Source organism: Notothenia rossii (genome assembly GCF_949606895.1).
Source record: "Notothenia rossii genome assembly, chromosome: 1".
NCBI classification, from domain to species: Eukaryota; Metazoa; Chordata; class Actinopteri; order Perciformes; family Nototheniidae; genus Notothenia; species Notothenia rossii.
The window spans coordinates 76,436,329-76,459,691 of NC_136912.1; the positions used below are offsets into that span (position 1 = coordinate 76,436,329).

General features: G+C 40.8%; 1 protein-coding gene across 1 annotated transcript in view; it reads left to right on the forward strand.

Moving 5' to 3' along the window:
- The first annotated feature begins 1,987 nt into the window (after positions 1 to 1,987).
- ror1 (receptor tyrosine kinase-like orphan receptor 1) overlaps positions 1,988 to 23,363 on the forward strand; it is a 130,338-nt gene continuing 108,962 nt past the window's right edge. The window contains exon 1 of the mRNA XM_079671273.1: positions 1,988 to 2,383. Coding sequence (XP_079527399.1) covers positions 2,278 to 2,383 — 106 coding nt within the window. The 5' untranslated portion in view covers positions 1,988 to 2,277. The remainder of the gene's footprint in view (positions 2,384 to 23,363) is intronic.

Consider the following 23,363-nt stretch of genomic DNA (forward strand, 5'->3'; position numbering starts at 1 on the left):
CACTTCGCGCCCTTTGGCACAAAATAATTGTTATGTCCAACCCACTAAAGGGAGTCTGAACCCTTAATCATCATAAGCAAATGAGCTGCAGTTTCTACTCAAATGTGGAAGTGCTTGAATTGAACGCAGCACTGGTTTGGATCAGAGTTTTGGCAGATGTGGCAAACTACTGCTTATGAACTCTCATAATTGCTATATTCTTAATTTCCTCATCCACCTATGGCATGCTGCAAATAAGTGTTGTCTTACAGTATACAGCAATACAGGAAGCTTGTGCTCTATTATCTCTAAACTGGTTAGCAGCCTGTATCTCCAGAGATGACTGAGGAGAGGAGGGGAAGGACGGTTTTGATTATGAGTCCTAAAGAGGGAGACCCTTTCCTGGACCCCTGGGCCTGACAAGGGATTTCAGAGGTGAAGCCCTGACGCTTGTGAGCAGCCCGCTACACCCTCTCTCAGATCTTCAATCGAATAATAATCCAGTCTTAAAGCATTATTCATACATGTTCTCTGTAACAGTTAAATCGAAACACACTCCAGAGAGGATGATATTTCCCTCTAATGAGCAGGGGTAGGTCACAGTATAGCAGAACCGGAGATGCTAAATTGCTACCATTCTTTTCCTGCCCCGGTATTAATCTGTCAAAGCGCTCTGTGTGTGCAGACACACATGCAGAGACAAAGTATGTGTCAAAATCCAGAAGGGAGCCGAGTAAAATGAAACAAGGTGTGGAGTTATAGAGAAGAAGGTGAAGTGGGTTTATAATAATGTAAGGCTCTGGAATTAATAATTGTATGAATGTTGGTGAATGTGATGTGTTGTAGTTAACATTTCTGAAGAAGGCACAAGAGACTTCTTTACACACGCTGGCTTTTCTTTATTAATCTGTCTATCTGTCTGTATTTTAGTCAAATGAGAATGTGTGTAGTTGAAGACAGGCCTATTTGCATATGCTCAGGTGAGCTGTCACAGATAGCAGCACATACGTTCAACCCAATGACATGAGATGGTTTTGCTCAACAAATGAGATATTATGTGGAAAAATCGGATCATTTTCTGACCCGTACAATTATTTACTGCCTGTGGAATATTATCTGAAGCATATGAGCATAAAGAAGCATATAAGGCTGAATTCACCTTTCACATTCTCTTGATTCATTATTAGTATATTTTACAGATTTTTTTATTGGAGAATATTTTCCTCCTTGTAAATATTGGTCCTTGTAAATCATGTGTGCCAGAGACAGCCTGAACAAAAGTGGTTGTTTAGACTTTAGAGCCCCTCAGCCTGCAGGGGACTGAGAAGCATTCTGTGGTTTACTATTCATTCATCCAAAGATACACTACCTGAGTTTGTCATCGTGTCAATAACATACCTCAAGATTCAATGTTAGCTTCATAACTAAATCTTAATTTTGTTTCCATCCTATTTTGTGCTCATCTTTTATAAAATGTGCTGTCATTTTTATTTAGTCTTCAGTACTTTTTGTCTTTAAGCCATTTCAAGTGTTTGTGGTGAAATATTGCTGTGAAAAGTTGCACATTGCTAAATCCCCATTGGAAACTAATTCAAAGTGAATTATTGACCATTATCCAGAAAACAATATTTGGCAAAACAATTGCACCATAATGTTATTGAGTGTATGTTCTGACACTTTCAATTCTATCACACAATCATGTGCAAATGGGAATTGTAAATGTTCACATTTCCATTTTTCTCAGGACTTCTCCAGGCTTGCTCTGTAGTTGAGATAAATGTCATTATTGACTTTGGAAATATATTGTAGTGTTTCACAGTAATTAAATAAAGCATTCATTTAGTACTAGTTCTTTATCTTAACTTCACTTTTTGTCGCCCTAAAAGGACGCTTTATTGTCAGACAATTGCATTTAAATGCCTCTTCCTGTCCTCTTGCAGTTCCTATAGTAAACACAGGGTGGCGACACATGGCTAATCAGAGCCATGTGGCTGGTGCGACCCATGGTGCGGCCACAGCCTCTCCAGAGAAGTTTGTAGGAAGGAGTGCGCTCAGTTGAAGAGAGAGTCAGAGAGGGGGAAAGTGTGCTGGGCTCCAGCGAGGAGGAAAGAGACAGAAACCAGGAGAGACAACTTTCTTCCACACACTCTTATTTTTTAACGAGAGGTGCGCTTTGAGAGAGCTGCTGCAGACAGTGCATAAGTTATCAAGGCACCGTACATTTTTTTGGAGGGGCTCGAAAATAACAATTTGAGTGAAGTGGATAAGCGGGCAAAGGTTTGACACAGAGCCGGAGGAATGTATCCAACTCGGGCAGCGGCGAGCCAGCGTCCTCGGGGATGTCCAGCCCGCGCGCTGTGGGTCGCCCTGCTGCTCCAGAGCGTCCTGGAGCTGAGCGCCTCTGGTGAGTCTCCACTTTATTTCCCCTTTTCTCTCTGCTAACTTTACTTAATCTGCGGTTCATCCCAACATGCGCCAATTCATTCAACCATGTCATATGTCCACCTTGACGAAAATGTCTCCTCTGTTACCATAGCTGTATTGTTGCTTTTATGCAGTTTAAAGTCAGTTTAAGTCATTGTGTTTAGCAGCATGGTTTATTTTTTAACAACGCTTTGTTTGTTATTCGCTCCTGAAATCATGCCACTAATGTCCTCTGACTGTTGTATTAAGCAGAGCTCTTTTCCATCATTGAGCCTCCACTCTCATGTAAATGATCTTTGGTTTTTAGATGATCGTCCTATTGTCATTCTGAAGCCTCAGCACGGGGAGAGCCCTGACTCCATTGGCAGACAATAGGGGGGCTTTTAATGAGTCAGCTGGATAGCTATTGTGAGCCCAACCACCCCCTCAGTGATTTAGTTGAATATATAGATAAGGGATGAATAACATTTTATTTAAAGGCACACATGATTTAAACATAGAAGGTTGATTACGTAGTGGCTGTTTCAGGCAGTAAAATGAGAATACATAGTCCAAATTGCCTCTCAAAAAACACCCAAACAATCCTGGTAATTATTCAGGTTTTTCCTCTTTGGTTAACAATAAAGCTATACCATTTTTGGCCAATTCAAATGTGTAAATAACCACATTTACTTTAACAAACGACTGAGTGTGTGGTATTAACATGTTAAAGAACGTGCTGATGTTATCTGTAACCAGCTTTTGGTTCAGTTTGAATTCAATTTATATTGTCTATGAAACCGCTTGTGGAGTGCGATTATTTTTTCGGGCCTTTTAGTGTATAGTGTATAAAACAATCTCCCCCTCCCTGATGGTAAATGATGTATTCCCTCTCTGAATGTTTATTGGGGTTTGTTTGGATTATCTCTGTCCTCCCTAAATGCTTGTGGTTGTTATTTAAAAATCCCTTCTTCATTTTTTCCTGCCCCTCTTTTTTCTTGAGGCTGGAAGGAATGTTAATCCACATTATTTATCTGGATGATTTAGCTATACCTTCTTCAGATGGAGTTTCATGATCGAATATGGAATGGAGGAGATTCAAGGCTCCTACTGAAAATGGACTGAATAGTTGAAATGACTCACGTAGTTGAAAGGCAACATCTACATCTACATTTCATAAAGAAAAATAAATGTCCTCCTAATGCTGGACACCATAAAACGATTGAAAAGCTCTTCGAGATTATGTAGCTGCATGCTATAAGGATTTAGACTTTTTCTACAGATAATCATAGCTTCACTGTAGCTTTAACTATTATAGACAAGAAAATGACACCCATTATATCTCTTTATTCTTCCATTGCACTCACAATTTTGACCTGCTATTTACCAGTAGAAGCAGCTCGGGGATATGTAAGCAGATGATAACACTGGGAGTCTTGTTTCTCCTCAGACTTGCTGTGAAGAGAAGGCTCAGAGAGGAATAATTCTCTGGTTCAATGGTTCCAAAGTGAAGAGAATATTGCAGTACCGTGTGATCAGTGGCCAGGGGATCATGTACCATCTCTTGTCAAAGCAACTGAGTTTGAGTGACAAAAAAGAATCCAAAAGGCGTGGCCGTTTATTTGCAGGTCTCACGTTTATTGATCATTCTGTGAGTGTCCAGTCAACAGGTCAGAGGTCAGTGGTCTGTCTCTGTGCGTGGTTAAAATACCAACATCTCCAGGAACAATCGGGGCTTCCGCTCTCCACAGCAAGGGAATTTCATTACATGACAGACATGACTAAGGATTATAAACCAACAATATATATATATATATATATATATATATATATATATATATATATATATGCATGCATGGTTTTTATTCTGAAGGACTGCATCTTCTAAAACACCTACAATAACTCACAAAAAATCCGTCCATATTACATTTAACAAAAAGTGTATCTGTGCCAACTCTGAAACACAAGTTAGGATGTGACATATCTTCTTAAATAGTCATTATATCTCTCAGCCCCTGCCCTTTAGCTTCAAAGTAATAATCAGTGACATGTTCATAAAAATAAATTGACTGCAATGTTTTCAAGCTATATAAACTGTGTAAATGTTTCTGAACACGGGACATTCACCTCTAAACATAAAAGGTCCTGTGCAGGGCAGAGACTATGTGAAAACTGTTTTAGAATTGCATTTAGCCTTTTAATAACACTCAGGCAGGCTATAAATCATGTTGGGTGGAACTGCCTCGCTGCCGTTTTCAACAGAACACACTGTTGACACTAAAGGCACTTCACCCCTGGAAAGAAATCCTCGGTGCTACAGACTCGGTGTGTAAGAGCTTGTCCTGCTCTGCCTGCTCCTGAGATGTCTGTCTGTACTGTTATATTTCCTCTGGTCTTTTCTTAGTCTCTTATTAAGGGAGTCGTTTGCAAGGAGGTGAAAAAGATGTTCTAGGTTATGGTAGCTCTTTCTTTATGCACTCAAATAGAGGGCCTCTCCCTTTTGAGATTTTAAGTCTGCTCTGTGCTTTTTATCATCGCAATATTGTCTCCTTTATATGTCACAATATTCAGTTTATCTATATTTTATCCAGATGTTCTGGGAATCGTCGGGCTCCATCTTGGTCTGAGTGGTCTTCCATCTCTTTCAGATGGATAGCTCTGGTGTGTTAACTCCCACTCTGCACAGTGCACACTAACTCAGGCATCAAGTGGTGTGCATCCCTAAAAGCTTTTGGCAGACATAGAAGAATGTGGCAGGGACTGTATATGTGTGAAACAGATGTATGGTCTTTTTCTGGTGGGAGGGGGACCTATTTTTTTTAGACAGTTTGACTCCATTTTGAGCGTGTGAAATGTGAAGAAAGTCGAGGACATTAATATAATCAGGACATAGCCATAAATCAAACGCTTGGACTCTGTTTAATGTCACTGATTTAAAACATCGGTGTGTAAACCACGTCGTGCACTGGCAATTACCTACTTCCCACTTGTTATTAAGCACATGTGTTTGCCAAGGCTTGGTGTGCTTCAGTGTTGCCATAGGGGCAAACTGTTTGCAGAATAGTGTGTGTTAATTGTTTGACTGATGTTCTGCCAGCAGGCAATTTGTTTTAACATTATATATAAAGCATCAAATAACTTTAATTGCTTTTTGCCCCGAACTTTCTTGTTGTCGTTTCCCAAGCAGGACTACCTCATTGATGAGAATACATGATATATGAAGTTCCCTTATGATGTGTGATGCCTGTAAATGGTATAGTTGTTTTCCATTAGTTTGCCGGCTGGAATGTCCTGATAGAATTTCGTCAATGCTCGGTTGACAGAGGAATTTAGGAAGGAGAGGCTGATCTTAAGTTTTTCCTTTTTTGTGGATCTGCACTTTGCCAAGTCAGGCAAAACCCTTTTTCCGAATGGTAAGAAGTGAAAAAGTCTCTGGATCTGCATAATATTGATAGGAAAAATGCTCTTCTTTCCACAAAACACACTCTGTGGAGCATGCTTGTTTTTTAATGGTCAGACTTCCACCGAGAGGCAGCGTTTAATCAGAGGCTGAAAAGTTTTCACTCAGATCCGTGGTTGGAGGTGTTTGATACGTTTCTGCCACTGCAAACTGTAGCCAAGCGTGAAAACCCTTTTCCTGCATTTTACTGTCTGCACAGGAGGTCAATCTGTTGGAGAGAGAAAACTCTCTGCAGGGTTCAGGGAAATGCAGTGGTGGATTAACAAAAGGAACAGAAAACATTGGTTCAGGTTTTAGTGTTGCAGCTGAGAAGCCGTGTATAAATGACATTGTGGCACTTCAATGATTTTAACAGTCAGGCCTGCGTTGGTAAATAAACTGTAGCATTACATTTGTCAAAATAGTACAGTAAATTAATAGACACAGATTATATTTGTGCCTGCTCTGTATGTCAGACTACAAATTAAGTAGCCTTCTATTCTATTCAATACCATGTTGATGATTTTCGACTGCATGCTGTCTGGATGACAAATTACGGCCGCCACATAAAAAATGTTCTCTGCTGTACTTTAAACACAAACAATACAAAGAGTCCTTTGCTGCAGTTGTTAAGCAAGCAGTAAGCGCGAGAGCGTGCTGAAGACAAAGTGACACTTTAATGAGTCTAATGGAATAAGCCACACATACTGCATATCAATTTCCTATATGGACTTGGCATATTTTAATGTTGAGGACTGTGGGGAATACCTCTGGCTTAAAGAGCTCTAAATTTCATTGAGACCACTCTTCATTGCAGTTTTATCAAATTACTGCTCTGCTAGCGTCCTCCCAGCTAGCTTTACCCGGGATTAATATGTGGAGCTCATGCTACATTGTATTTAATAGGGTTTAGGATGAAACATGGCATTTTAAATTCCCCTATATGTGTCAGAGTAAATCTTTTTAAGCCCTGTTTGCATAGCATTAAGGACTTCAGAATCCCCCACTGCAGGCAGAAGGGCAGATCCCCGTCCAGCCACAATTAGGTCTTTGTACAACACCACACTCCTACCAAGGTATTAAATACCGCAACCTTATGGGCTTCTCTGCCAAAAATATCATTATTTATTTTCCCAAAAAATATGTGTATGTTATCAGTCAATAGAGAAATGTTCCACTTTATCAGCTTTGCTCCCCAAAGATGTGTTTTTGCCACATTTCAGTGCATATGGAACAAGCTTCTTTTTAAAAGATGTTTACAGCTGTACATTTATGTATGCACATTATAAGTTAGTTATTTAAGTGTCTAGTGAATTGAATTGTCACTCATACAGACACTGTTATGAAAACCATGCATTATGGATACAAATTATATGTGTTCTTTAGAAAAGTTCTTCAGATATTCTTGCCTGAAAGTATGTTGCTGGTTGTACACACGAGCCTACATTCTCCCTGCTAGAGGATGAGAGAATAATCAACCCCTCCGTCACCCCACCCACATCAGCATGACATCAAAACTCCTTGGCCCTCCTCTTATCTTACTTTCATGGGGGAAATGTTGGCACTCTCTCCCAGGTTTTATTTTCTTCCCTTTTTTGCTCTGTTTCTTGGCTTTGTGTTTTCTTTCACACACACTGTCCCATTCCCTCTCTGTCTGTACAGTTAATTTTGGCCGTTGTGTGTCTCCTCCACTTGGCCCTTCTTGCCTGGCTGACTGACATGCTGCTCTTGGCTTCGCTGTGTGTGTTTACTCAACAATAACTGAGAGCGGGGTGGCTCCACACCAGCTCCTGCTCTCTTAAGAGATGCAATCATAACGACTTCGGTAATGCTTTGTCAGCATTTAACATCTTTGACTTGAGCGTAAAAACATATCTTGTGATGCCAGCTGGTGCACAAAAGCTTTAGTTCATTCATTACAGTAATGTGCTGATTTTGCGACGGATGTTTAGTCATAACTTGGCTTCCTCATATCAGACTAGATATGTCTTTGTGGCTCCACGCTGGCTCTTTCGCCCACGTGGTGCTGTGGTTTCGCTGCGAAACCATTGGACCATCAGTTCCACTGAGACTTTTGTATAAACGTATCACTCTGCAGTTATTAATACAACGGATCATCACATGTATTTTCTTCACAGTTTTGTCCTTCCCAAATGATTCTTGGCAGCTCCCTCATGCAAATCTTTCTTTTTCTTTGTGTTTGTCCCATTTCTTTTTTTTCATGTCTCTAACCTACACACTGAAAAAATGTAAATAGCACATTTTCTGTATTACGTAATGTGGAAAATGCTAACTAAATACAAACTTCTGTCTGCATGTGGAATTATTAAAGCGGAGATGCAGGAAATCACATTTTTTGGGGAATCTAATTGTGTTCAGTTCAAGTTAACTGACCCCCTGTGAATGTGCTTGTATACTAGATATAGTGTGGATTTGCTTCTGGGGGCTCAGAACTAATTTGTGGTACACCCTCTGATTTAGTCATTCAGGAAGTTTTTCTGTTTGTTTAACATATAGCGAGAAAGTGTGTTTCTGGTCTTATATTGCTTTGTAATTGCAATCAGTAGCGACAGAAACTTTAATCCTGAAGTAGAGGAATTCTCCCTTTTGAAGATTAGTTCCTGCAAATGGGTTTTAGCTCAAAGCTGCCGTTTTACCAAGTCTTTTTTTGGCCACCAAATACATTAGCGAATCTGCTGAAGTAATAAAAACAAGGTGAATGTATAAGCCTTTTCCATTTCATTGTTTTCAGTGGGGGATTTAAAGTTAAGAAGTTTCATGAGCTCATTGAACATGCACACTGATCTCTTTTGTTTAAAGTGTGTGCCGAATGTAGGTTTTTACTTTATCAAAACAACATGTTATTGTACTGTGTAAAGAAGTCTGCCTTCGGCGCAAAGACCTGCATTTGTGTTCAGGTTGAAAAAAAAAATGAAGTTCTCATACTTTTTTCTGTCTTCTTCCCACATGAGTAGTTGTTTCTGTGCAACATATATTTTATTTCTGCTCTACTGAGAATGTTTGGCAGGCTTGTGTTGTTGTAGTCGAACTACATCTCATTGTTGAAACACTAATCCATTAGATATATAGATAGATTAATTCTGCCCTTGCCTTTCTCTTTTGTCAGCTTCTATCTCCAGCTCCACCCATTTTATTATTGCATGTTTTTGGAGTAGCCTGCAGGCAATAAAGAGCCTACAATTATCAAAACCTTCAACTAAAATCTCTGCTTCGTATGGTTGTGTTTGTTGGTATTCTACTGAAAGTAATTAACCACAATTTTATTAAATTGGGACTTCATCTTCAATTAGCTTTAAATTGAACAGTGTTTCCTGCGCTGCTACACTGCAGCCATTGATCAAATGTCTACATGTTGTTGCTATGTCGTCTAGGTCGTAAATCTAGATCTATGACAACAACTAGACTGTGTGATCGGCTATGCATGAATTCAGAGTAAGCACAAGCAAGGTAAATCTGTCTTTTTAAAAAGACTCCCTTTTTGGCCGTGATGACCATTTGGACATAAGGCTGTAAAAGGAAAATTATACATTTTTGGACTTGGTCGGGTTAGTGTTGACTTTGTCTTAAACAGTGTTTTGAATTGATCTGTAAGAGCGTGTAGACATGGCCTTAACGTGTTTGGTTAACCGAAGGCTTTGTTCTCTAAGCAAGCTCCCTATTAACCAGCAGCTAGTGTTTACCCAGCCACTTCATCCACACACAGAAGGCTTAAGAGGGGCTGTCTGGAATGGGTGTCTCAGTTCTGTTGTCCAAAGGATCTCAAACTCTCACATTAGGGAGACAGGTACTGCTTATTGAGGGGACTGCTCAGCTTTGGAGCAGCTATGCTTTAATTTGCCAGTAGGACTGCTGAAAACAACATCTAATTGAATGTCCAGCAGGGCTGTAATTAGTGACAATAACTTACAGGGACATTATAAACAAATGCACAAATAAAAAAAGCACAAGACCATGAGAAATTTGACTTACAGTATATGGAAATTCCCCTTTTATCCATTGTAATCCTGTCGACCACACTGACCGAGGATTCCGGAGTTAAAGGTCTCACTGGTTCTAAGTCTGAAGTACCGTGAGTTTAATGCCAATCTACCAAATCACTGCTGGCTAGCCATCTGGCTTGTTCTGCAGCATCCAGGAACTCATTGCCCCTGTGTGACATTATACACCGCCTCAGTAATCAGACTTTTAAGCAAAAAAACGTCAGTGATCAGGTCAGTTTCTTGACGAAAGTCGGTATAACTTGCTTCCTCCAGTTCCATTTCTCAAGATTCTAGCCTGAGATGAAAAAATCCTATTTTTTTTGTTTCAGAAACTTAAGCTGTCAGTATAAAAGTCCCAACAGCCAACTTTTTGGCAAACCCTCAAAGCCCTCTTCACGGTCTTGGGGAAAAGCTGTTGCCATACCCACAGAGTCACTGGTAGCCTCTTAAATCCATTTTGGCTTGATGGCCTCACCATACGGCGTCTTCTTCAAAGGCAAAGTTATTGACTTCTGTGTAGTCCAACTATCCAGATTGTGGGTCTGTTTTAAACGGAAACAAGCGACTGAAAAGAATAGCAGGATGGAAGGACACAGTCATACGTTTTACGCTGCTGACTGTCCAGATGGGTTAACCAGAGGCTCGTAGAAACACTGAGGGAGTCCTCTGTTTGATGTCCCAGCGGCTGTGGGTTTTTGTGGGGAGGTGTGCGGGAATGGTAATGTAATGGTGTGGTATAGTCATAGAGCAGGAATCTTTCTTTCTGTAACTGACACATTCATGCTATCTTCTTCATCTCTGTCTCATTCACTCAGAGACTTTAGCTCATTCAGAACTCTGAATTTATCCCGGGGCGGGCGGAAAGGAATCTTGTCAACTGGGACGCTCCCGCCCAGGAATTCATACATTTATCCTGCGGGATGCCGCTAATGCCCTCCGCAGAATCTTTCCCTCTCTAAGGCAAAAAAAACAAACAACAATAAGGAGTGTTGAGGGGAAAATTGAGTTTGCCTGTTAAAGCAGCCTCCTGTTTTTCATATTTTCACTTCGAGCCGTTATTTAATTTCCCTTTAAAGGTTTATGAAAGCTGACACTGACTTGGACCCAAGTCAAGTTTACTTACTAGTGCGGTTGTGTCCTGCATGCCAACAGTCCTCTCACACCTCACTCTTGTTTTGCTGTCCCTCTTTATATCTGTCTCTCCCGGCTCTCTCCCCACTCCCCCTCCTTCCTTCAGAAAGCATTGATTTCAGCAGGGCAGGAAATGAAACTGCATTGCCCTGCGACTCCCGGCAGGAGAGGGAGACCCGGGGGAGGAAGAGAGGAAGAGGTTCATTGAACAAAAGTACTCGTTTTTGAGAAAGGGATGAAAAGATGGATAGTGAGTGAGGACTGGGATGGGCCTGGCTCGGTTAAGAGAAATCCTAGAGGAATGATATTGAGACGAGAAAATGTTTTCATAGAGACGTATGACTGACAGCTACTCTCAGCAAATCATATCAATGAAAGAGCTGAAACATTGTGAAAACACAATAGAAAAGCTTGACAGAAATAAGCAGCCATTGATAGACATGTAGAAATAAGCATATAGGAATGGTGGCCCCTTTATCTTTCACAACTCCTGACCTTCATCCCCCTATCAGAAGTCAATGATCTTCTCCTCAGAGGGGCCTGTATAAGAGGCTTAGGCCCGCGTGATCCCACTGCCTGTTTGCTTAACCTCTGCGTGGCTGCCTCAGCCATGCTAAGCTTTGCCCACAAGAGCTCATTACCTCTCAGCCCTCCGTCTCTCACACTATTTTTTTATCCAGAAGTTTTAGCGAGTGGAACATGGGTTTAAGGGCCTTTGATCATATACCCTTCATACTAAAATATGATGTGAACTGTGAAAAATATGCTTACAAAATAAGTGAAAGTAATCATTCCAACGCTCAACATGTCCAACTAAATGTAAACATTTTCATGTTTGCATTTGGAAATGCTAAGCAATGCATGTACGCTATGTTATTTTCAAACGGAAGAAAAGAGATTCCCGCATTAAACTACCCCAGAGTCATCTTTAATGGAATGTAAAACCTGTCATGCCGTCACAGCCATAATTGGGGTAAAGCAGAGATGGGCACAGCGTCAGCATCTTTTCCAGACATTTAGCCACGGTTCCACTGCACTTAACTGGAATAGTTATTGAGCTTTTCATTGAGATGAACAACTGTTTATACTGTTGCATGCATTGGGTAATGATGTTTTGCAAGAAGGCTGGGCTCATCCCTGTAGATGTATGCAGCCTGAAGGGACCTGCTGCAGTGAAACTGTAAAAGAAAAAAAATATCCGGTTGAGGGTATTGTGGCTTATTATTCCTGACATGCTCTGTTGAAGCTCTGATTCAGAATGGGCTGGTTCTGATCATTCAGAGCGAAACGGATCGTTTTTTGATTCATGAGTGTTTGAGTGGGAGTTCAAACAATGCGTTTCCCCTGCTGGTACCGTTCTCCAAATACGGCAATGTCTTGTGGTAAAGGTTGACAGTTTGTCTGAGCTTTCCTTCTTACTTCTACTTTTTCTCCAACCCTTTTTATACTGTCCATCTCCTCCTCTTTCTTCTCATCTTCGGATTTGTTCTGTTTCTGCTCTCTGTTATTGCAGCTTCTTATTTGTCTGTATCCTCGACCAGACAGCAGTGACCCGTTGTCCCTGACTGCCCCCGCTCTGCACCCCAGGCTTAGATAGTCTATTTACTCTTTCATTTATAATGTAATTTAATTCCAGCCAGCTGGCTAGTCCAACCTCTACTCAAGGTGGACAAAGATGCGCTTCAACTTGAAATGAACAATTTCCCAGCAAGGACGTTCTTTTTAGAACCACTAAACATACATAGTATAACAATTCACACGCTTTCTGTTCAGGAAACGGTAACAAGGGCCATGTGCTTTGTGGTCAAATGAGTGACCAAGATGGCAGCAATGAAACATCCTATATATTTATTTTTGCATGTTCCCGGCTAGGTTTTCTTTATTAGACAACAAGTGAAAAAACATGGACATTCTCCAAATGTGATTTTAGGTTTAATTTCCATGAAATATTTGGTAGATGTTATAGTTCAGGATGTTTGCATTGGCACTGTGGGGGAAAGAAAGATACTTTGGGAAAAAAGCATGGAACATAGATCCTTTTCAGTACAGAAAACCAGTATCTTATTGCCTTTTTGTCTTTGGTTTCTATTCTTTACTTATGTTTAAACGCAGATTACATTAAATATTTCATTTGCAGCACTATGTGAACCTCAACATAAATGGGAGGACAAATGTACCTATGACACATTTTAGGAAACCTCAATTTTAGATGTATAGCCTGGTGACTTAAAAAGGGAAGAAGAATTTTCTTACCTACTCGGTCCTTGTTTATTTGGCACAAAAACCTGTTTGTTAAATGTGTTGAGGATGTCAAACAAGCACTGCTGAATGAGTTGGATCACTACAAGGTGCCACCCGAAGCTCCTTTACTTTAAATGTGAAAACATTGCCTTCTTTTAACGCAAGCTACATGGGCTTCCCTGGCCCAAAGGTAGTAAAACTTAAAGAAAAGCAGTCGTTAAGATGTGCCCAGCAGAGAAGTGTTTTACAGCTGGGTTGGTGGCAGATAGCAGCCTTCAAGTTTGCCCCCCCCCCCCGGTCTGTGCTTACACAGTAATGCAGCCACTGATTGGTGGTATGCATTTGCAAATGTGCACGCCCCATGTCCCAGTGTTGGTGGTCTTGGAAGGCCACCAAGATCACTCGGCTGCACTGTAATGTGAAAGCAATTAGCAAGCAGCGGTTTAACACAGTGCCGATATGTGTGGAATAAAAAAAGGGAATGTAGGTCAGCGGTGAGCCATAGGTACAAAGTGTGTCCATCCCATATTTTTTCCCGACGTTGAATTATTTAAACTATTAAGACTTTGTAATGTACATGTTTAAGATACTTAAGAAACATATTCAAAGCTCTTTCAGCTACAAGACTTTGATGTGTTATTGGCCTATAACCATTGACAATTCAATCCATCAGTAGATGAATTTGATTGTGTATACTAAATTGGATTGTATCAAAGGGTGTTTTCCAACTTCAAGGAAAATTATTTTTAGATTCTTGGTCGGGTTCATATTCAAATTCCTGACGTAAATGGGTTTGTAGTGAGTTTAAACCCATATTTATTCAGCTCCCCATAGACCTCTTTGATGTCTTCACCCTCCGTTTACTTCATCTGACATTCATTTTAATGAGACGGAAATTCCCCCTGATAGAGATCTGACTTTGGCTTACACTGGAATACAGTAAAATACTGCCACACACACACACACACACACACACACACACACACACACATATATATATATATATATATATATATATATATATATATATATATATATATATATATATATATATATACACACACACACACACACACACACACACACACACACACACACACACACATGGTTGGGTTGAGTTCCCTCTCTCTGTGTGTGTGTTTACAGTGTGTGAGCAGGGTGCGTGCCCTCTGTCACAGCTGGCAGCTTGTGGTTTTTTCATGAACTGCTAAATGAGAGGGAAAATACTTCCAGCTGCCCTCAGGAAAACTCACCTGGTGTAGAGCCTTCCAAGTTCCTTGTTTCCTCTCTCACACACACTTTCTGTCGCTCCAAACTCACCCTCTTCCACAAAACATGCAGAGAAACACTCTGAAACATCTTACTGTTTAAGCATTTTTTCCCCATCTCTCTTACAACCCCTATCAGAAATTGAATGCCTTTTTTGCCCCGGCTATGGTTTCAAATGCATTAGAACATGCACAAGTGACCGGGCCTGAAACATGACCATGCTCTTAAATAAGATATTCTGTACTTGCGTCCTAGCATAACCTCAGAATTCAGATTAAGACAAGACATGACGGACCGTTTGGCAGGGCTACATACTTTGCGGGAGCAACCACAACCTCTTCACATGGTAAAGTCATTTTCACCTCGGCCGCTGTGGGAAGAGGAGGCCAGGAGCAACATCCCACCCCCTCCCACTCCTCACCTCAAACCTCCAGCCGGCATATTTCAGCTATCTGAAGGAAGCAGAGATGGGCGGTATCAGCCCCAAGAGCTGAAAAGCAGCTTTTGTCTCGCGCAACCCTTCGAGTCCTGTGCCTGTCTGCTCTATCACATTATCATAAACTATACTGCACAACTAGAAACATAGGAAAGAGAGAGAGAACGATGAGGGGAAGAAAAGACTTGAAATGCAAAGTAAATAAAGCAGAATGGTTGCCAGCTAAAGATCAAACACTAACAGTCATGTAAATCTGTGTGCTTTATACATTAATGATGACTTTGACTAATAATAGAGGTCGTAATGGGTTGGGCTGGATTTACAATATATTAAAGAGGGATAGGCAAAATAAGAGAGTGGTTAAAAAATGTTTTAATCTATCCTAGAGTATGTCATGTTGAATTTAACATTTTAATATCTGTTATTTCCAAACTAAGCATGGTTGCAGACTTTATATCCTGGTGGTATACTGGAAGTAAGATACAAAAGTGTCTCTGCGAACATTATAAAAAAAAAAGTCAAGATATGTTATCAGTTTGCTGTCTTCAGCCCGCACCGTACCATTTAGCACTGACATCCAGAACTGGGAGCCCCCATCAGCGCCTATCCCTATCTGCACCCTTCACTCTCTCTGCGTGTTACTAAAAGCAGCTCTCATTTGTAGCCATGTAGTCTACTCTATCCTTTCTTCTCTGTTCCCTTTGTTCAATCTACACCTTTTTTTCCTGCTGAAATATTATATTGTTACATTCCTTTTTTAGTGTCATTTTCCTGAATCGTCTTCCTATACTCTTTCTTGCCCAGACAGGAAGAAAGCTACCATTGACGGGGAGTAATTTCAGGCACCATGTCTATCAAAGCAAGGCTAATAACTAAGATTCAGTAGGCTTACCACCTCGCGTTCTTAACCCATCATTTCAGGATCTCCAGGTTTCACACCAGTTGGGCACCGGATAAACAAGGAAATGGAGTTTGAGCTGAAACACTGTAGCTAAAGTTTCAAGGAGAATGAAAAAAACATGTAATCTCATTATCAGACCATGGGTTTATTTATATCTTATTGCACTCTACTGTTAGAAAATTATCAGTTTTTATCACTCTGGTAAAATAAATTGGATTGTTAAAGGTTGTTCTGCATTATGTTCCCAACATTTGACCACCTCCCTACTTTTTCGTGATGTCATTGTACCCTTTACACAAAAGCCACAAATCGGCTGTGGTCCTCTGCCCCAAATTATGTGTTTTGCATTTCCACCGCTTGTTAGGAGTTTAAATTGAATCATCCACAAGTAGCTTGGATTATAAGTGATCTGGGTGGTGTACTGTAGCGAGCAAGGAAAGCCCCTGTTTAACCACAAGGCCTGAGTTCAAGAGCCCAAGTTGGTGAACACCCACGCCCTTCAAGTGTCCGTAAACAAGACGGTGAACGCCTACCAGCCCTCGGAGAGCTCTTCATTAACTGACCCTGCGCTCTGACATCCCAGTAGAGCGGGGAAAATGAAAAGAAAATGCCCCTACTGGGATCTATAAAGTAACCCATGCAAATCGCTACACTTCCTCAAAATCCGACTTGGCCTAGTCCCATCAGTGCCACTGGACCACCGAGATTTCAGCCAGACTCTTTTCCTTGACTAGACTCCATAAACAAGAGCTGTGTAGAAAGAGTGACTTTGGAGCAGAAGTACTGAGAATAGTTCCCCAGTTAATTCCTTAGTAAGTGTTAAATGCAGTCACAGGACAAACCTAAGTAATTCTTAACAAACTACTTAAAACCTTATGTTATTCTTATCTCTATCCATCTTCCACCCAACATATTTAGTTCGTATCTTCTTTGCATGCATGAATATCGTGATTGAGATGCCGTAGTTCATACATTATTTTTGATATATTCCCTAAATGTATTCCAGTTTAAACTTTGACCTAAGTTTCACCTGTGTTGCTAAGTACTGGGGAATTCATTTAACTTGTTAGCTCAGTTTGGCTTACAATAAGGAACCTTGGCAGGAAGGTGAGCTACAGCTATTTCAGGAGGCGTCAGGAGTCAAAAGTGCAAGAAACAGAGGCAACCATTGTGTCATTTAAAAGAAGAAAAAAGAACAAGTACCAACCTAAAATTGTTGTGTGAAATGTCTGTCAGTGTTATCCTGATTGGTCCATCTGCTTTTACTGATCCTTTAACTGCTGATGTTGGACTCACAGATGCACTGTGTTTGCAACTGAAAGCGACTATGACTTGACTTGGCTTCTAAGTATTACGTTATATATTGTAATTATATTATAGTATTATGTCCCCAGGTCCCACTCATTTTTGCCTGCATAGCTTCTATTTTGTCTGTTCTTTTGACTGTTTTGGAGAGAAGAAACCAGGGATTCACAGCTCATTTTAAGCTGCTGCAGCTGGTCAGGCAATAATGTGTTTAAATATAAAATGATTGACTGAAGAAGAGACTGACTGCATCTCATTCAAACAGTGTTTTAGGTCAAAGACCTTTGGGAGAGCTACTGTAAAGCGCACTGTTGAGGACCAGTGACCCCTCCAGCTCACCATGTGTGTTTGTGTGTATATATAGGGGTGTGTTTTGCTAGCCTCATGTACAGCACATCCTCTAGCTGCAATAGGAACAGAAACACTGGGATAAGACCTGCAGACCAGCTCTACAGATATACGGCTAATGGAGGAGTTTCCAGCTCTATCTTTAGTTACCATCCATGAATGGAAATAAAAGCAGAGAGGCCAGTAGAGGGGGAAAAGGGGGCAGCAACCAGACATGAAAATAATACTTTAAATAATTTGCACAAACATCTAATCTGGTGACTAACACACGTAACTCAAGTCAATGCGGTAAGAGGGTCCACAAGAGGTAGTAAGTTTAAGAGGTGAGGAGAATGAGTGAGAGTGAAAGAATGGGTGAGTGAAGGAGGGAGAATGAGCAAACAAGAGAATGAAAGAGAGAGGGGAGGGTAAGTGGTGAGGCGAAGGGCAGATCTTTTATGAGGCATGGAAAACGGGGTGAAGAGAGGAGAGAGGTGGAGTTGATGCCTGCGGTGGGTCTGAATAGGGGGACCCCCATGTCCTCTTTAATGTCAAATGAATAACTCCTGACCTTACATAGCTCTTTAATTGGTATGACCACAAGCTGGATGGAGTGCTACTTTGGATGTTTTGTGTGAAAGTGAGAAAATACACCCAACCTGACATCCCTGTTTAATTTAAAGATGTTTGAGAATAAGTGTTAAGAGGAGTTTTGTGAATCATGTGTGTAAATACCGGGCACATTAGTGTCGCATTTCTGACCTCTTGGGGAGTACAAATACTTCAAAACAGTATCATAGCGAAAACAGTACCATCTTACATGTTGCGCAGACAAAGAACGATATTGGCACAATGTTCATGTGTGCTCTGTTTTTAACATTGAGGTTCTTTAAATGTAAATTGTTCAACTTTAGTCAGCCTGGGGCATTTTGCATTTCACAGCTTTACTATTTTCACAGTTTGAGCTTCTGCCGACTGTGAAAGCTGTTGGTATGACAAGACAACAAGACAAGCCTGAAGACCTTTAAAACTAAAATGATCAGATCAAAGCTTCTTGTGGCAGCAAACAGCATCAGAATCGGACGCTGATCTCAGTCGGAATTGGTAGTAATAGCAGTTCTAACACATTACAAGACCTCATTTGAATCTGTGTTAGTATCAATAATAATGCTCACTGGAGCCTGACGGCTGACTGGGTGGCTGGCCAGTGAGGCCCCCAGCTCAGACTAAGGGGCCCTCCCATGTTTGGGAAAAGAAGAGGCCTTAGGCCCGTGAGCTCGAAGGATACACCGTGCATGAATGACGGGGCAGTGGGAGTTTGGCAGGGCAGGACGAGAGGAGATGGCTGAAAGAGGCAGCTCAAGCAGAAAGAGAGGGAGAGGGGTTAAGTGGAGGCAGGTGTTCCATGACAAACCTTACAACCCCCCACCTCTCCTTTACTCTAGTTCCCTACATCCACACTGGTCCACTGAGAGTACAGCTAACCAGCCCAACAACAGACACTTGTTAGTCATTTCCCTCGTTCTCTGTTACCTTCTTTTGTTAGCTTTTATCCAACCACCTTATCCCTCTCATCTAATCTATCCCTCCAAATTGCGCCCTTTTCCTTTAATCCCATTTCTTTCCACCCTCTCCTCTGTGTGCTGCAGGACCACCTGGCTTTGCGGTCTGAAATCGTATAAAACTCCTCTTGCTTTAAACAGATGGACAGCTTTCCCACTGCTCCACTCTGTCTGAACCCAGCTGGCAAATTAATTTAGATTGGATTGAAGTGAAAAACATGGTCTCTCATCGTGTTCCAGCGGTTGTTAAACTCAAGCTCAATAATGGAGCAGAATAGTACACAAATCCACTTTTGATTGCTGGAAAAACAGGCAGAGTATGATTGATTTTATTTTGTAATTTTGCAAAACAAAATTAAATCAGTCTTTGCCTATTCATTTTGCCCTTTTTAAATGTAATTCAGTTTGTATATTTTCCAGTGGCTTTTATTTTTGGCATGTCACTATCACATTTCATAGGATAACTTTGAATGATTAGGATGCCCTTTTCTGCTGCTAAAGTGGCTGCTGTTCAACTTCACTGATTGGATTTTGATGAAATTATGGAGGAGAGGTTTGTGCCAATGCTCCTTTTCAAAATTCAAATTGGTTGGCTTTTAATGGGAACTAAAAAGTATTGTTTATTCTCCTTATATTGCAGCACAATAACCACTGCAAGTTTACGCTCACTTTTTGTTCAATTATTGCTCTAAAAAATGTGCATGAAATTCATGCAGAATTCAGTGATATGTTTCATAGCCTTTTTATATTAGTCAATTGTGACAAGATTCTGATGCATGCAATATATTGTGCTAATCAAAGTTACATTTTCTGGGCAGGAATATTTTTTACATTACAATCTTTTGAGTTTGCTCGAGTATCTGACATTGCTGATTCATGGCTTATTGCTATAACAATACCACAGTTCCTACAAAGTGTCTCTGGACAGATGTGTCAAAGGGTTCCTTACACTATAACTTTCATTTGACCCCTATCCTTTATAAATGACTCACAGAGCTTCTGTGGATGATGTCTGTGCGCATTTAGGATAACTGGAATTTCTTTGAAGTTGTCATGATGACTGACAAGTGTATATCTTCTTGTCTGCCCAAACATAACGTGTGTGTCAGGGCAGAGAGGATGAATCTCTGGGAAACTGGTTGCTATCATCCCACAGTGAGTGGTTCTTGTATCCTTGAGCAGCTTCAGACATCAGTCAGTGGAACATCTGGAACAAAGAACTGCGGCTGTTTCTTTGGTCTGAATTTCTGAATCAACACTTATCATGACACGTGCACATTCATGCCCATACACTCACAGTTTGATCATCAGGCACCAACACCAACCCATACCTACCCACAACACTCACTTCTGGTATGCTTTCACTGACTATTTTCTTTTTCTTAGATGAATTAACTTGAGTGTCCTGAATTAACTTGAGTGTCCTTCTGTCCCAATGACAGCATGTCTGTTTTTCTATCTCTGTCTCCTACTATCTCTTTCCTTGCCATCAGACAATAGACAGGCATTTCAATACCAACTGGTTACTTTTTCCACATGCATTTCAAAAGGTTTGAAACACACACACGCACACGCACACACACAAACGTAATCACTTGTCCAGTCAAGAATCAGCTGGTGTTGTCAGAGGCTCCAGTCTCCTCCAGAAGAGAGCAGCACTGATAGGCTCACACAGACATGGATAAGAGGTAGGCCCAGAATAGCAACAACCACAACAATTCACTACAGTGGTTCGGATTATAGACTTAAAAAGAATGCCAGCATTTCCCTCTAGTCAGCAAGCACCACCTGCCCATTCCAATAAGCGTTGAATAAGAATCAGCATCTGGTTAAATGTATTTAGAAACAGCTGATCTAAAGATCGATAACTGTTCCTCTTCCTAATCTTTACCAGACAATACATCTTCCGTGGTAAAACTAACACTTTCTGTTTTGCATCAGAGATCAGAGGCAGTGGCACTGGCCATCGGGGGGTTCAGGACAAAGGATTTATAGTCCCAGTCTGCCCCTGATAAGAGGGGTAAACATTTGAGATGTAGTGTATTTTTTATTTCTCTCTTTGACACACACACACATAAGGCAAAAAGTCTATCTACTTAAACTCAAATCAGACTGTGATAACAGGGTCGCCATCCCATGGCAGCCTCACTACCTTAACTGGTGTGCTTGTGTGATAAGGAGTCAGTCCATATTGATATCTTATCTCCCACAGGAAAAGAGGCAGCGTGCCAGATAGCAGGAGTTACAGAAAGGTGAAGGAGTTAGGGAAACTTAGTTTTCATGCATTATGAAATTATAAACCAAGTTTAATTATAGTCCTTGGTTTGACTGTGTATGGCTTCTGAGGGCTTGGAGGTTGTTGCAAAACTATATTCACTTTCCACTCTTTCCACTTTTATCCCTACACCAATTTTAGGTTGTTTTTGAGCTCTTGATTAAAGCTGTCTAACCTAATTAAGAGCCAGGCAGTCTACTAATGTCCAGGCCTAAGACATAGAACTAAATCCACCCGAACCCCCTGAAGGCATAAGACCCCCATGTTTGACCAGATGCCAGATGAGTGTCTTGGACAGTTCAACCAAAACTGGGCACTATATCAAAACAGTGTATATCATAGAGTTTCATAGAACTGGACTATATGTCAACTGAGATTTTGGTTATGGCAGTGTTCTGATTTCGCCCTATCATCAAATGTAATTTTCTGAAGTAATCTGCAAGCTTAGTTGAGTGAACAATAAATGTCTTTGGGTTACTAGTGTTTGAATAAAATGAAAATAAAATCTTCTTCCTAAAAGTAGCAATAGTTATTTAAAAAAGAGGCTGATACAGGATGACCTTTTGAGAAATGGGTATAAATATTTTTATATTTAATTGTGTCAGTATCGCACAGCTCCAGTTTCCCGCTCTATCCAGGGGCCCCCACTCGTGGAGGTATGTGGAGAAAAAGACAAGCAAAAGGGGGAGAAGAGAGATGAAGAGTGGCAGATGGACACATAGAGGCCAACCGTGACCCTTCACTTACCATCATGCATTAGGAAATGTTTGCTGTTGTGAACTTGATAAGAGGTTCTGATGAAAAACGAGTTCGCTTTTGGACTGACATTTCTTTAAAAGTAGAGAGCCGACACAAATGGACAGAAATCAGCAAAGATAACCATGTGTGGTGTATCTTTATGTGTATGCGACCATGCATGTCATTCTTTTCCAAAGTCATAGATTGTATACTTGCATACAATCAGTGATTTTTTTATTTCTGCACATGTGCAAATGTAATACTTTGGTCTTGTTGGTCACTCACTGACTAAGTTATACAATTAAGTTTAAAAAAGAAAGGGTACAGAGAGAGTGTAAAAAGGGAGACATGAAAGCGAGAGCTTGCACTTGAGGTGATCGTGATACAGAATTAAGGGAGAGAAAAAGGACATGAGGTTATTGGATTGCTCCGATCAGCTCGAGAAATGACTTTTCCATGACTCCAGGTATGTGATCCTGGCTGAGCCCTGGGATATCCTCTGTTTATGCTCAGGCAAAGACCTGCAGATTAGACGGCCTGGTATTCACCTGATTAAAATGACCTTCTTGTCTAAACTAAGCTGGCGGGTTGAGAGTGTAGCGTACATACACAGGACCTTTAGGACCTGGATGGTGTATGAACAATTTTGCCTGTGTAATTAACACTAACACTCTCACACTGAGAGCAATTTGTGTTCATACTATGACAGGGCCAATTTACCATTGGGATTAAGAAGTGATGGTACTATGGTACTAATAAAACTATTATCCACTCTAGTAATACAAACAAAGAGCTGGTGGCCCTATATCTTGAACACCAGTGCACCAGTGTGTCCGTGTTTTTATATAGTGTGTGTGTAGACGGGTGAATAGATTAGTCTGTGGTAGGTTGAGGCCCAAGGCCAGTGCACTTATTTGTTTTGAGATGCCCCATCACTCATCTGTCTTCATGTCATCGCTTCTTGTTCTCAAGTTGCCTTTTGTCTTCACCATTCTCTAACTTTCCCATTTTGCTATAGTATATCTGCCTTTCTGATTGTTTCCCCCAGTCCCTGTGCTTTCAATCTTTCTCATTTTCCCCATTGTCCTATGTATGTCTCTTTTATGCCAGAGGTCCAGTAGCATGAATACAAAGATTCTCCCAATGACAATACTAGACACAGCAGCCCTGTGCTTTTCAGTAAAACATGTGCTTTTCACGTTGTGTTTTACTTTTCCAGGTAAGCCTAGCTGTATCCTATGATTGGTATATCATCGCTGACAGCTGTCATATTGTTATAATGCAGCCTCTTCCTTAAGAGCAGCTGTTTCTTAAACATGTGGTCTCATTATTCCCTTTGCTGCAGTAAATCTTTGC